General features: G+C 36.2%; 1 protein-coding gene across 1 annotated transcript in view; it reads left to right on the top strand.

The window, feature by feature from the left end:
- AHI1 (Abelson helper integration site 1) overlaps positions 1 to 14150 on the top strand; it is a 231328-nt gene that overhangs the window by 139246 nt on the left and 77932 nt on the right. Inside the window, exon 20 of the mRNA XM_056126207.1 lies at positions 657 to 712. Coding sequence (XP_055982182.1) covers positions 657 to 712 — 56 coding nt within the window. The remainder of the gene's footprint in view (positions 1 to 656; positions 713 to 14150) is intronic.

Raw genomic sequence — 14150 nt, forward strand, 5'->3', positions numbered from 1 at the left:
GCACCATGCCATATCTTCAGAAGATGTTTATTACAAAGAAATGCAGTAGAGATTTGGGAACAAAAAAAGATAAATCCATACTTGACAAAAGCATTTTTCTCCAGTTCAGTCGTCAGTATTACCATTTTAGAGAAGAGAATCAAGAACTCTTTTTACTTTCGGCGCTGCATGATGATTGAATAAATAGAATATGCCAAAGTAGGAAGTCAGATGATCAAAGAGAAATTCAGATAGACTTATTTATTCTCTCACAGAAAATAAGAAGTGATTCTTTTATAGCCTTTGTGATACTTTTTAATGAAAACTTCATGACCTTAAGTCAGAGATAAAAACTTTCATAGGAGAAATGCAGCAGAGTGGACATAATGGTATAATTTCTCAGCTCCAAGTAGGATATGGACACATCTTGTGCTATTGCTGGACATCACTTGAAGGGGGGAAATTGGCTCAGCTCATCTTGATTAAGGTCTCTTAGTAAGCTAAACTCCCCAACTGTTTCTGAACAAAGAACTCATGATGAAATTTTAGAGAATCCTGCCCTCCAAGAGAGGCTTTTTCTTGTACACCCTAGGAGTCAAGTCTTATGACATGATTGTTTTTCAAAAATAAATGAATAGGTACAATAAGCAAATGTTTGCCATATTTTCTTTTCACAGGGAATATCAGCACGCAGAGAAGATCTTGTAACTCTCATATAGATACAGCACCGACGGTAAGGCAGTCTCTTTTTGCATTGTTAAAACTGAAAAGCCCCAAAATGATGCTGGTTACAGTAACATATTATACTGTAGAAGATTCTTTAATCCCCCTTTTGCCAAGAATTCTATCCCATCCAGAAATAATGTGCATCTTTTCTAATTAATGAGGAAAACTCACTGAATTTTCCCTACGATAAAGGAAAATAAGGTATTGTATAACTTTGCAGTATTTTTTGCTATTTGTGTTACACATAGAAAGCTTTACATTTAAAATAACAATTTTTATAAAATTTAATAGATTGACAATGTTTTTAAAACTTCACTGTAGACAAAATGATGCAAATGTCTGTGAAAATTTATTTGCAGCTTTGGAAAAATAAGTTATTTTGTGCATTGGCATCAAAACTAAGAGTGATTTGCAATAATGAAAAAAGTCCATCATGCTTTTCTCTGAATGATACTTTGCTATTACTATAGGAGTGAAATATTTTATTCCTCATTTATTGAAGAGAGCAAAATATATTCAGCTAATAATTATTTACAGTATTAAAAATAATTGTAAAGATAATACATTACACATACACAATTTATTTTAATCTCTGATTATGATATTTAGATGAAATGTCAGTTGCTAGTTACTCTTGAAAGATTTGTATAAGAAGATACAGACTAGAATGTATCTTACTCTTCATAGTTAGTTTTTCAAGTCCTCCATGTAATTCATTTTTTAATGACAATGATTTGAATGTACCATTTTTAAGAAAAAGGAGATATTGAACTATATATGGATTTTATTGATAATATTTGCTCCCTGAAATATTGATTCCATTTTTATTTTTAATAAATCTTTTTGTTTTATTTAGCTTTTTTTGATTACTTAATGTATGAGGATTTGAAAGACAAGCGGTTTTTTATGATCATAATCATAAAATGTACTTTCCTATACTATGTGTTCCAGGTTTTCTTTAGTAAGTATGCTAAAAGAAAAACTATGGAATTATGTAAATTTTATTCTGTAATACTAAAAATGAAGATTGGCAATTATGGATAGATTTAATAAATGATTTAATGTATCTTCATAATACTCTCAGATTACATTTCTGTAGGCTTTTCTGTGATAGCTGTTTGCATGTCTTTCTCTTTTTTTTAACATTCTGGAAATCAGAAAACTATAGCATTGATAAGTATTTTGTTTTCTCCTGAGGACTGAAGATCTGTGTAGATTCACACATTAATTAAATGGTGACATAATGGAGCCACATTCTCATAATGAAAAATACTACCATTAGTATTTACAGCATTACCCTAATATAAATGATAGCTGTATATATTCAATAATTTTTATTGGATTTATCTTATTGTTTGGGGGCTTTGGGGAGGTGATCTCACCCAGAAATGCTCAGGAATCACTCCTCATGATGCTTACTGGACCATATGGGATGCCAGGCGTGGAGCCTGAATAAGCTCTGTGCAAAGCAAGCACCTTTAGCTCTGTAATACTCCTCCTGGGTCAGTATGTTTTAATATAGTTGTTTTATGTATGTATTCCCAAATAGCCATTAGTTTTTTAGGTTTGACTCAGAAACTTCATTTCTGTTATGGTTTTCTATGCTATTCTCCCATTTTCTACAAACTAAACATACTATCCTATTTCTCTTTCTCCATTGTCTACTACCTTTTGGAAAGATAACCTTTACCCTTTATTAGCTCTTTTTTTTAATGTAGGAGTATTGCTATTTCGCAGCCAACATGGCTGACCCAAGTTTGATTCCTCCACCCCTCTCGGAGAGCCCGGCAAGCTACTGAGAGTATCTCGTCTGCAAGGCAAAGCCTGGCAAGCTACCTGTGACGTATTTGATATGCTAAACACAGTAACAATTGTCACAATGGAGACGTTACTGGGCCCGCTCAAGCAGATTGATGAAAAACGGGATGACAGTGATACTGCTATTTATTCAGACACTAGATTAGCTGATTGAATTGGCATGAACTCCACCTTATTTTTTTCCATTTTTTATAATTTTATTTATTGAAACACCGTGAGAGCAGTTAAAAAGCTTTTGGGTTTAAGTCTCAGTCATACAATGAAACACCCATACCTTCACCAGTGCCCATTCTCCACCACCAAAAACCCCAGTATACCCCCATCCCTCACCCTCCCCCTACCTGTGGGGCAGATGATTTCCATAGTACTCTCTCTACTTTGATTACATTCAATATTTTGACACCAGAACCACCGTTATTATCTGGATTTTTACCCCAACGCTCAGATCTGCTGAAAAGGCAATACTAGAAAATTTGTTTTCTATTGCTGGTTTCTATTGCATATTTCTATATGGTGTCGCGTGGCTACAGTAGTGGCCATGTGGGAATTTTGGAATTTTGGAATTCCGAAGTTTTAACAATTAAATCTGGAGGGATTTCTGCCAAAACCTGCTGGATTCTGAGATGTGTCCCTGAGTCTCTGGGATCATGGCTGTTAAGCAGCTTGATCAGGAGCCAGAAAGGTCATTTATGGGCGACAACTTGGGGTCTCGTTGGGACAAGGAGGGAAGGGCCGGCTCCACCTCCATCCTGTGAGGCCCCATGTGTTTTGTCACTGAGGGTCCAAACCTGACTGTCCAATGGCCTCTGGAGGATGGGGGCCACGGAGCCACCTAGGTGGAGCAGGCGGAGGGACAACACCCTTTCCCCGGTGGGGCGGCCAGCGACAGTAACCTACTGCGGATTTGGATGCACTTCTGCCAAAAGCCACTGATTTCTGAGATTTGTCTCTTGAGTCTCTGGGATCATGGCCATTAAACAGCTTGATCAGGAGCCAGAGAGGCCATTCGTGGGCGGCGACTCGGGGTCTCCTTGGGAAAGGGAGGAATGGGCCGGCCCCACCCCCATCCCGTGAGGCTCTGTATGTCTCATCACTGCGGGTCCAAACCTGATTGTCCATTGGTCTCTGGAGGATGGTGGTCACCGGGCCGCCAGGGAGAACAGGCCAAGGCATGAAACTTATTCCCACCTGGGGTGACCCAGCGCCGGTAACCTGCTGCAGGAACAGGATGCATTTCTGCCAAAAGCCGTTGGGTTCTGAGATTTGTTTCTGAGTCTCTGGGATCATGACTTGATGACTTAAGCGGCTTGATCAGGAGCCAGAGAGGCCATTTGTGGGCGATAACTTGGGGTCTCTTTGGTGTGGGGAGGACAGGACCAGCTCCACCCTCATCCCATGAGGCCCTGCTTGTCTCGTCACTGTGGGCCCAAACCCGACTGTCCAGTGGCCTCTGGAGGATGGTGGCCACCGGACCGCCAGGGGGAACAGGACAAGGCACGAAACCTATTCCCATCTGGGGTGGCCTGGCGCCGGTAACCTAATGCAGGGACCGGAAGCATTTCTGCCAAAAGCTGTTGGGTTTCAAGATTGTTTCTGAATCTCTGGGATCATGGCCGTTAAGCAGTTTGATCAGGAACCAGAGAGGCCATGCCTCCAATTATATAGCTGAGCTGGAGGTGGTTTGTGGGTGTGTCTCCCACATACCTAACTTTTGGGCATTTACTTTCTTGGTAAACTTTGCCTCAAGTTTTTGGGGTCTGGCCAAAGGCATAGCAGAAGTTTTGGGGTATCTGGAAGTCTGAAAGTGCCATCAGACTGCTAATGCATTAGCCTCACAGGTTCTGATTGACCTGCTGGCGGCATCATACCCCCATACCCTTTATTAGCTCTTAAAATCACAGGATGCCTTATAGTCTGGACTTCTCAGGTTCCCAGGACAATTAAAGTCTAATTTTTTTCTTCTTTTTTTAACTTATTTTAAATTTTTTTAATTGAGTCACCATGACATACATTTACAATGTTTTTATGATTGGGTTTCAGTTATGCAATGCTCCAACACCCATTCATTGACCAGTGTATATTTCCCACTTTTCTTCTCTCATGCTCTCTCTCTCTTTCTCTCTCTCTCCTCCCTCTCTTTCTCTCTCTCTGCTCTCACTCCTCTCTCTCTCCCTCCCCCCTCCTTTTTAAACATTATGTCTTGCATTACAAGTACTGAGAGGCCATCATGTTTGATCCGTTACCTATTTTAGCACACATCTCCCATCTAGAACAATTCTTTCCAAGCATCATTGTCATAATCGTCCCTTCTTTATCCACACTGCCCTGTCCCACAGCCCTTGAGAGAGACTTCCAACTCTGGACCAATCTTCCTGTCCCTTTTTTCTACTGTCCTTGAGTGTTAGTCTCATACAATGTTGTTTTTACATTTTATATCATTTTTACACAAATAAGTACAATCACTCTATATCTATCCCTCTCCTTCTGATTTACTTCACTCAGCATGATACTCTCCATGTTCATCCATTTATAAGCAAATTTCATGAGTTGATTTCTTTTCTAGCAACTGTTTAGTATTCCATTGTATGTATTACAGTTTCTTTAACCAGTCATCTGTTCTCAGGCACTCAGCTTGTGTTCATATTCTGACTACTGTGAACAGTGCTGCAATAAACATACAAGTACAGACGTCATTTCTGCTGTGTGTTTTTGCAACACAGAGGTATTCACAGAAGTGTGCTGGGTCATATGGAAGCTCAATTTCTAGTTTTTTGAGAAATTGCCCATATTGTTTTTCAAAAGCACTGAACCAGTTGACATTTTTCCCTGCATTCCCTTCAGCACTGGTTGTTCTTACTCTTTGGTCTGTGCCAGTCTCTGTGGTGTAAGGTGACATCTCATTGTTATTTTGATTACATCTTCCTGATCATTAGCAATGTGAGAAATTTTCATTTGCCTTTTGGCCATTTGTATTTCTTTGAGGAAGTTTCTGTTCATTTCTTCTCCCCATTTTTTTTTTTTTTGCTTTTTGGCTCTCACCCAGAGATGCTCAGGGGTTACTTCTGGGAGTCACTCCTGGCGGTGCTTGGGGGACCATATCGGATGTTGGGAATTGAACCCGGGTTGGCCGCATGCAAGGCAAACGTCCTACCCACTGTGCTATTGCTCCAGCCCCTTTTTTTCCCCTTTTTTGATGGGGTTGGAATACTTTCTTATAAAGTTCTACCAGTGCCTTATATATCTTAATATTAACCCCTTATCTGATGAGTATTGGGTAAGTAATTTTTTCCCATTCTCTCATCTGTCTTTTGTATCTTTGTCACTATTTCTTTTGAAGTGCAGAAGCGTCTTATTTTAATGTAGTCCCATTTGTTTATCTTTTCTTCCACTTGCTTGGTCAGTGGTGTTTCATCTTTAAAGATGATCTTTAGCTTCAGTGTCATGGAGGGTTAAAGGTAAAGGTAAAGGTAAAGGCCCTCCCATTGATCGTCGATTTTGCTCGAGCGGGCCCAGTAACATCTCCATTGGAGACTTTGTTGTTACTGTGTCTGGCATATCGAATACTCTCGGTAGCTTGCCGGGCTCTCCGAGAGGGGCGGAGGAATCGAACTCGGGTCGGCCATGTTGGCCGCTTGTAAGGCGAACGCCCTACCCGCTGTGCTATCGCTCCAGCCATGTACCTTATGGATTCAAGTGTGACAATGATGTCTTTAATCCATTTTCTTAAGAGGATAATTTTTCTGATTCCCATTCTTTCTATTTTTGTGCATTCATTTTCCTCTAAAGGGTTTGAAAGAAGAAAATATTTAGAAAATAGGTGTAAGAAGTGTGTTAAAAAATTTAACAAGGTGAGACGTTTATAAATTAAACTTTGTATTATACTAAAATTTTTTCAGGCATCTATATAAATGAAAGATGTGTTTCTTAACATTTAATGTTGGAATTCCCCAAGAACTTTTTACTCAATGTATGGTAACGAATTATAGTGTGGCACTACCAATGTAGCACAGTAGCACGGTCCTGCCTTTGTTGATCGATTTGCTCTAATGGGCCCAGTAACATCTCCATCGTGAGACTTGTTGTTACTGTGTTTGGCATATCTAATACATCACGGGTAGCTTGCCAGGCTTTGCCATGCAGGCGAGATACTCTCGTTAGCTTGCTGAGCTCTCCGAGAGGGGCGGAGGAATCAAACCCGGCTCTGCTGGGCCAGCTGCGTGCAAGGCAAACTCCCTACCCGCTGTACTATGGCGCCAGCAGAGCACTACCACATTATAATGTAATACCACATAAATTAATGACATATATATTAAATTAAATATTTAATAGAAGTAGCTCAATAATGAAACCATCCCTGTCCCATGGTTCTGTATTTTCTCTCACTTGCTTTTGTTATGTTTTTGTTATTTTTCCTTTATTTCATGAACCTTTATGGGGGGGGGCAGAATGCTTATTTTTTTTATCATATACATAAGACCATACCAATTTTTGAGATGCCTTTAATAGAAATTTTGAAATATATTTTTTCATATATATATATCTGTATATAACTCAATTTTTTTTCATCAAAGAGAATTAACACTTATGTTTCTTTTATTTGTTCTGGGTTTGGGAGTTATAGTCTGCCCTCCCAGCTCAGTGTTTAGGATTGCTTGTGGCAGTGCTCAGAGGATCATGCTGTGCTGGGAATCAAACGCTGGCTACTTCATTCAGAATATGCACTCCAGTCTATTGAGCTATCTTTCCACCGCAAACCATTTTTTAAAATCTGGCTATAATTACCCTCCCTCCCTTCCTCCTTCTCCTCTTTCTTTCTACTTTCTTTCCTCCTTTTTTCTTTCATTTCTTTTCATTTGTTTTTTGCTTGCTGAGCTCTTTACTCATAACTAAATACATTTTCAATTTTTTAAACTTATAAATTGATAAGAATGCTATCTAAATCTGCATAGTTTAAAACATGTCCTCACCTTTGCATAAGAAAGCTTACCAGCATTTTTAATTATTTGGACATAATCTCAGAACATCATGGAAAATGATCAGGTGTGATGTGATACTTAGCATTGTAGAGCAAAAATATCTACCAAACTGATTATTTCATACTATAGCCTTTTATCTCACTCATGAGTTATAGTTTTTTAAAGTTTTTCTTTAAATTTAGTATTTTAGTTCACATGTGATGGTTAAATGTTAAGTTTTTCACTGATTTTTATCTTGAATTATATTCTTTTCACTTAGTAGTTATATAGTATGTAACTTTCACTTAGTAGTTGTATAGTATATATAGCTCAGCAAGCAGAAAACCAGTATGAGACAATCATAATATTAGAAGAGTGAAAATAATTAGATGATGCCACTTTAAGAACAAATGGCTGCACCTGCTTATAGCCTCCAGCAAGTTGAGGAGAATATCAAACTTAGATTAATCAGAGGTCATTTTCTGAACTCTGACAGACAGGTATAAAAGTTAATAGTTAAGTCAGCATAGACTTGAGTTTCATATTTACTTTGAATGAAGGACTTACTTCAAAATCAAAGAGAAAGCATACCAGCATAAGGAAGTGTTCCCTGACATTGATTTTAATTTCAAGTTATTACATGAGGATACTGTTCAAACATCTCTCCCCTTTCATATATAAGCATATGTACAGCAACTCCCCTACCTTTTTATATTTTCTGGTGGAATTCAAGCATAGAATTCCATGTTGATTATACATTTATTTTTTTTAGTGATTTCGGAATTCTTATTTAATCTCTTCCACTGACAACTGATGTGATGGAACTGAAATATTCAGTGTAGTCTTTTTTTTTTTATAAAATTGCAGAGTTTTGAAAAACTGTATTCTGTATGTACAAGACTAATATTGCTCTTTCTTATGTTACACAGTGATCCTATCATCTCATTAGTATAAATTTTCTTTTAATAAATGGATATTTGAGCAATTCAGAAAATTATATCTTGCATTTTCATAGAAGCCTAAACATACACTACATCAGGTTGAAACAAATATATTCTCCTGAAGAGTATTCAAATTGTGAAACACTTTTGTGATTTTTTTTATGTATTGCATTAATCTTAGGATGTAAAGTATCCCCATTTGATTGAAAATTCAAATACTGGCTTATATTACATCATTATAAAATAAACTTAATACATACTGCAGTTGTATTCCTAAATTTTCTAAGGAATAAATTTCTAAATTTACCTGACTGCTAACTTTTGTCACATTAGTTTTTATCAGTAGTAAAAGTTAATTCATCCTTATATTTTTGTAAAATATGCCCATTTCACATTTTAACATATTTCATGCAGTTTGTTTTTAGATTAAATACATGAGCTTAAGTGAACTACCTTTGATCCAAGGAAAAGCACATTATTTTCTCTAATCTTAGAATTTTCCAGGAATTCATAGCAAGTAAATTTTGGTGACTGTACCCCTATAAAACTCATAAAATAGAACCTATGGACAATCCCTTCCTGTAGATAATTGCAGGGTGGAGAGAGAACTGATAACTATAAGCTTTTATAAGTGAAGTAATAAAAAAATTTCTTTCATCCTATCAGCGAAATAGCTGTTCAGAGTAATTCAGGTTTTAAATATTAATGCAAAATTAGTTTTCCTTTAAGACCACATATGAGTTGTCCATAATAATTTTAAATATCTGCAGAATGTTTTTTTCTCCAGGCATTTTAAACTATGAAGTGTATATTGATTTTTTTTTATTTGCACACACCACTGACATTTAGGTCTTTCTTGGACTTTTCCCTCCCATTTTGCTTTTCATTTTGCTAAATATTTGTACAGAAAGACCATTTTAGTAAATTTAGAAAATGTCTTAGTTGTGGTGACTATTATAATAGTGGTATAATTTAAATTGTTTTCTCCATTACAAAAAACTTTAGGTATGCAATATACATATCAAAATCCTACAGCAAGCACTGGTTAGGTATGTGACTGGTATGTAAAAATAAAAGAAAGGTTAAAATACTTCTTATGTGTTTTTATTAACTGTTGATCTCATTAGAACAGTGGACTGTGTACAGTTAAATTTCAGTATATGAAATTAATAAAAGTTAGAAACACTTTTTAGAATAACATTTTTTTAGAATAACATGGAATATCTTGTATGTCATCAAAGTGCCTTGTACCCAAGTACATTAAGTTCTTGCTACCATCTGTAAGTTCTTGTAACTGTAGACTTTATGCAAAATGACTTATAACAAAACCAATTTTATCATAGACCAATTGATGTAAACAAGAGTTGTTTCTTTGGCATATTTCTGGTCACAGAAACATCACTTAATTTCAAATAAATACCCACATCCTTTCTAATATTTAGCGGGACTATATCTGTTCATTCATTGATTCTTTTATTTTAAATAATCCAGTTCAAATCAAGGGTACCTAGTGCTGTGGACAAGATGCCTTTCCATTGCTAGATGCACATCTCTCTCTCTCTCCCCCCTTCTCTCTCTCTGGCTCCCTCTCCCTCTCTTTGATGCCCCCCCCCCCACCACACACACTCTCATTCACACTGAAACTGTTGAAACCACCAGTGAACCCAGTGCACATATTTGGTATGTGAAAGTAAACCATAGTACCCTGGAGAAAAACCATGAAGATAGGAGGACAGCATACTAACTGCACATGACACATGACCCAATGCAAGTATAGGATAGGCCTTGAGTACTTTAGAAATTTCCAGAACTCTAGTGGTTTGGGAAGACTAAAGTAGGCAGATTCTAACTTAATATAAATGAAGATTGGGACTTAAAAATGACTGTAATGTTCTAAGACTTGAATAACAGTTGGGCCAAAGATCATAGATTTTATAGAAATCTATACATTTTATAGAAACACACATTTTATAGAAACATGATTTGACAGAAGCAAAAGATTTAAGAACTTTATGCTGAGTATATTAATTTTTAATTATCTAAATTTATTATTCCCACTAGTTCATTGTTTATTCCTTGAGAAAATTGGATGGATAAAACTCGATTTAGTCTTCTAACTGTAATAGGAAAATGTAGTAATCTGAATATTTCTATAATCTGATATTATGGCTAATAGGGAATTTGATATACCATGATTCCTTGATGCTTTGAAGATATTCTTGATGCTTTGAAGATATTCTGCCAAAACATATCTCCCATAACTTGCAAATTTGTATACTGTTTTGCATATCTCCCATAACTTGCAAATTTGTATACTGCTTTGCATCTAGTAATCCTTAGATGTTATCTGAGATTAAGTGCAAATGTTTTCTTTATTTCCTTTATCATTGTCGAATTTCATGTTTTATTTTTTACTTACTTTTCAGCTGTCAAATTTATTTTGAATTCTAATTTTTTAAATCTATGGTGATAACTCTCCAAAATTCATATTTATAAATGCTATAATGCACCTTAATAATTGCCTTTATTTAAAAGATTATAAAAATACTATACAGTGAGAATAAAAACAGCAATTTCTTTGCCTGTGATCAATTTGTTTTTTTATAAACGATTTTGATGGATGTTGTTTAAAACCACTTTTTAATAATGCATTGTCTTGTGGAATTAATAGCAATACCTGTATAGCTCCTAAAATAAGATCTGGTATTATTAAATTTTTTTCTATTAATAATTTTATTTCTTTAATAAAAGGATAAATTTCTTTAATAAAAGGATAAATGAAGATCATAAAGAAAATGAATTTCTTTTACAAACAAAAGAAAAATTCAACAGGCATCTTATGGATTATTATTTTCAAAAAGTTTTGGGAGAAATTTAATCAAACATTATCGAACTAGTGCTCTGTATTTCCTGCCTAGATGGCCATCTACTATCTGCCAGAACTAATGTTCCATAGATTTTTTTTGTCTTGATAAACATGTATGAGTTTGTCAAGTTTCTTCTTCCTGTGATATTCTTTATCTTGTCATCATCTCAGGGTCCTCAGAGATCAAACTTTGGCAGAGATAGCAGCACAGAAGTCAGAAAATAGACACCTCTTGGTATAACCACATAATTGGGTCACAGAATGATTTACTGCTTAAATTGTAAATGGTGTCAATCTTGGGATGAAATTCAGTGGATTTTTAGCCACACCTTATGGTGATCACAGTGTACCCCTGGCTCTATGCTCAGGGATCACTTTTAGTGGTGCTTCAGGACCATATATGATGCCAAAAGTTGAATCCGGAGCATGCAAGGCAAGCATGCTCCCTTCTCTACTATATCGTCAGCCCTCATCTTATATTTTAAAAGAAATGTACTAAAAATTTTCATGACCATATATCTACCAGGAATTATCTTATGTAAACATGAACTGACCTCTAGGAGAGGACCTTTTGTATTGAGTCTATTTGCCAAATATTTCTTTTCTTAGTAATGGAGTTGGAATCTATTTTTGTTGAAAAAATATGGTCACATTTTTTTATAATTGTGGGTGTTCTGAAGAAGTGGTTTACTACAAAGTGCTATTCCTCTGTGATAACTCAAAAACTTTTAGTGTTGAATAATAATTATTAGACCTAATATTTGTTTAATATTTATTGGATGCTTTCTATGTAATAACCATTGTGTAGAGTGTTTTATGTAGGTTTTCTCAATTTAATGTCTCATTCATTCAGTAAAGTAAAAGTATTACCACTTTTCCACTGTACAAATAATACAAGACATTAAGGGTCTTCTAAAAGCATATAAATTGAATGTCCTAATGCTTTATGGTAGGTAATTAAAAATGTTAACTCCTGAAATCAATTTATCTGAATAAATTACTAAATTTAATGTCATTAGTGGCATACAGTAGATTCTGTAGAAATCGTGAAACTTTTAGACATAATTAACAGCAACTAAGACTTATAAATGAAATTTGTTGTTTTTGAAAGCCCTGTTACATACTATATATTATAATCTCATCTTTGTTTCATCACTATAAATTAGGATGGAATTTGGCAATGGGGTGGTATTGAAGGATGCAGACAAATGAGCCTATGAGAAAGGCTGACCAGAATGACAACTTCGAAGGGTCACACAAGCCTTCATTTGAGAAGAAATATTACCAAATGCAGATTTCTCCGTCCTAATTTAGCATAAAAATTACCTAAGAACACCAGTTTCTAACAGTTTTCTTGGAAACATTCTATCCGCTCACCAGGAAGTTTTCAACTGATACGATTTGAAGTTAACAAATAACATCTTAGTAGATTTCCTGTTAGTAAGGGCACTTCGATTCTAATAGCTGTTGAGTAGGTCAGAGACTTAAGTAGCAGAGAATAATCTGGATGTGAGAAGGGGATCTTGGTGTTTGACGGGATGAAAGGAGCCCAGAAGCTGTGGTTTTGCTAGTGCACTGGTAGAGTCACCTGTGACCTTGAGAAAGGAAATTACACACACCTGCTAGACTTCAAAGTATACTACCCACATGCCACAGACAGCTGTTTGAAGAACAGGAGTGAAGGAATGAGAAGTCATTAGAATTATCACCCAAGACTCAGTGATTGTGCTTTGTCCTGTCTTTTAAGAATTACTTGTAAAATTCATTGTAGACAGGTAACTTTCAGTCATTACTTAAGTATAAATTGACTCTTCAGTTGATGTTTGTTTTCTTCCTAAACTATTTTAGTAGAACAACCTTTATCATAATGGGTTCTAAGGCTGTTAAGTATTTGGTAACTCAAAGAGTATTAAAGTGGATACAGCTCAAAGTCCTATTTTCTCTGGAATTTTCATTGCCCCTTTCCATTTTGTAGTCAGTGGTACTTCCAGCTGCTTAGTTCTTACCTTGGTAATATATTAAGCTTATCCATTTCTTTCTTTTTCTTTTTTTTTTCTTTTTGGATCACACCCAGCAATGCACAGGGGTTACTCCTGGCGCTCATGCGCTCAGGAATTACTCCTGGTGGTGCTTGGGGGACCATATAGGATGCTGGGAATCAAACCCAGGTTGGCCGCATGCAAGGCAAATGCCCTACCCGCTGTCTGTTTCTTATATGTCACATATGTGTTCATTTGTCTTTCATTATATTTCTACTATTTACATTTCTTGCTTCATTTCCATAGCCAGATTCAAGACTCTCCTTTTCTGGCCTGAAGCTGTATAGTTTCCTTCTCTCTGTTTTTGCTTGTATCTTTTTCTTTATCATAATCAACTTTACTGCCCATAACCATTATTTTTATGCTTTTTATAATAGCTTCATTTGAATAGAACTTATAAACAAAATACACAAAGTGGATTTTACTATGTTCACATAATTTCACCAAAATCACAACCATTACCATTGTAACTTTAAGAAGTATTCATCAAATAAAAGGTAAAGGTAAAGGCCCTCCCGTTGATCGTCGATTTGCTCGAGCGGGCCCAGTAACGTCTCCATTGGAGACTTTGTTGTTACTGTGTCTGGCATATCGGATACTCTCGGTAGCTTGCCGGGCTCTCTGAGAGGGGCGGAGGAATCGAACTCGGGTCGGCCATGTTGGCCGCTTATAAGGCGAACGCCCTACCGCTGTGCTATCGCTCCAGCCATAGGTACCTCATAATCATTAGCAGTCACCCCACCCATTATTGCCTCCTGTTTTCTGAAAAATAAAATTAACTTTCTTTCTATACAAATTCTGGACATTTAATATAAAAGCAGTGGGG

The sequence above is a fragment of the Sorex fumeus genome, unplaced genomic scaffold, assembly GCF_029834395.1.
Source record: "Sorex fumeus unplaced genomic scaffold, SorFum_2.1 ptg000061l, whole genome shotgun sequence".
In the NCBI taxonomy this organism is placed as follows: Eukaryota; Metazoa; Chordata; class Mammalia; order Eulipotyphla; family Soricidae; genus Sorex; species Sorex fumeus.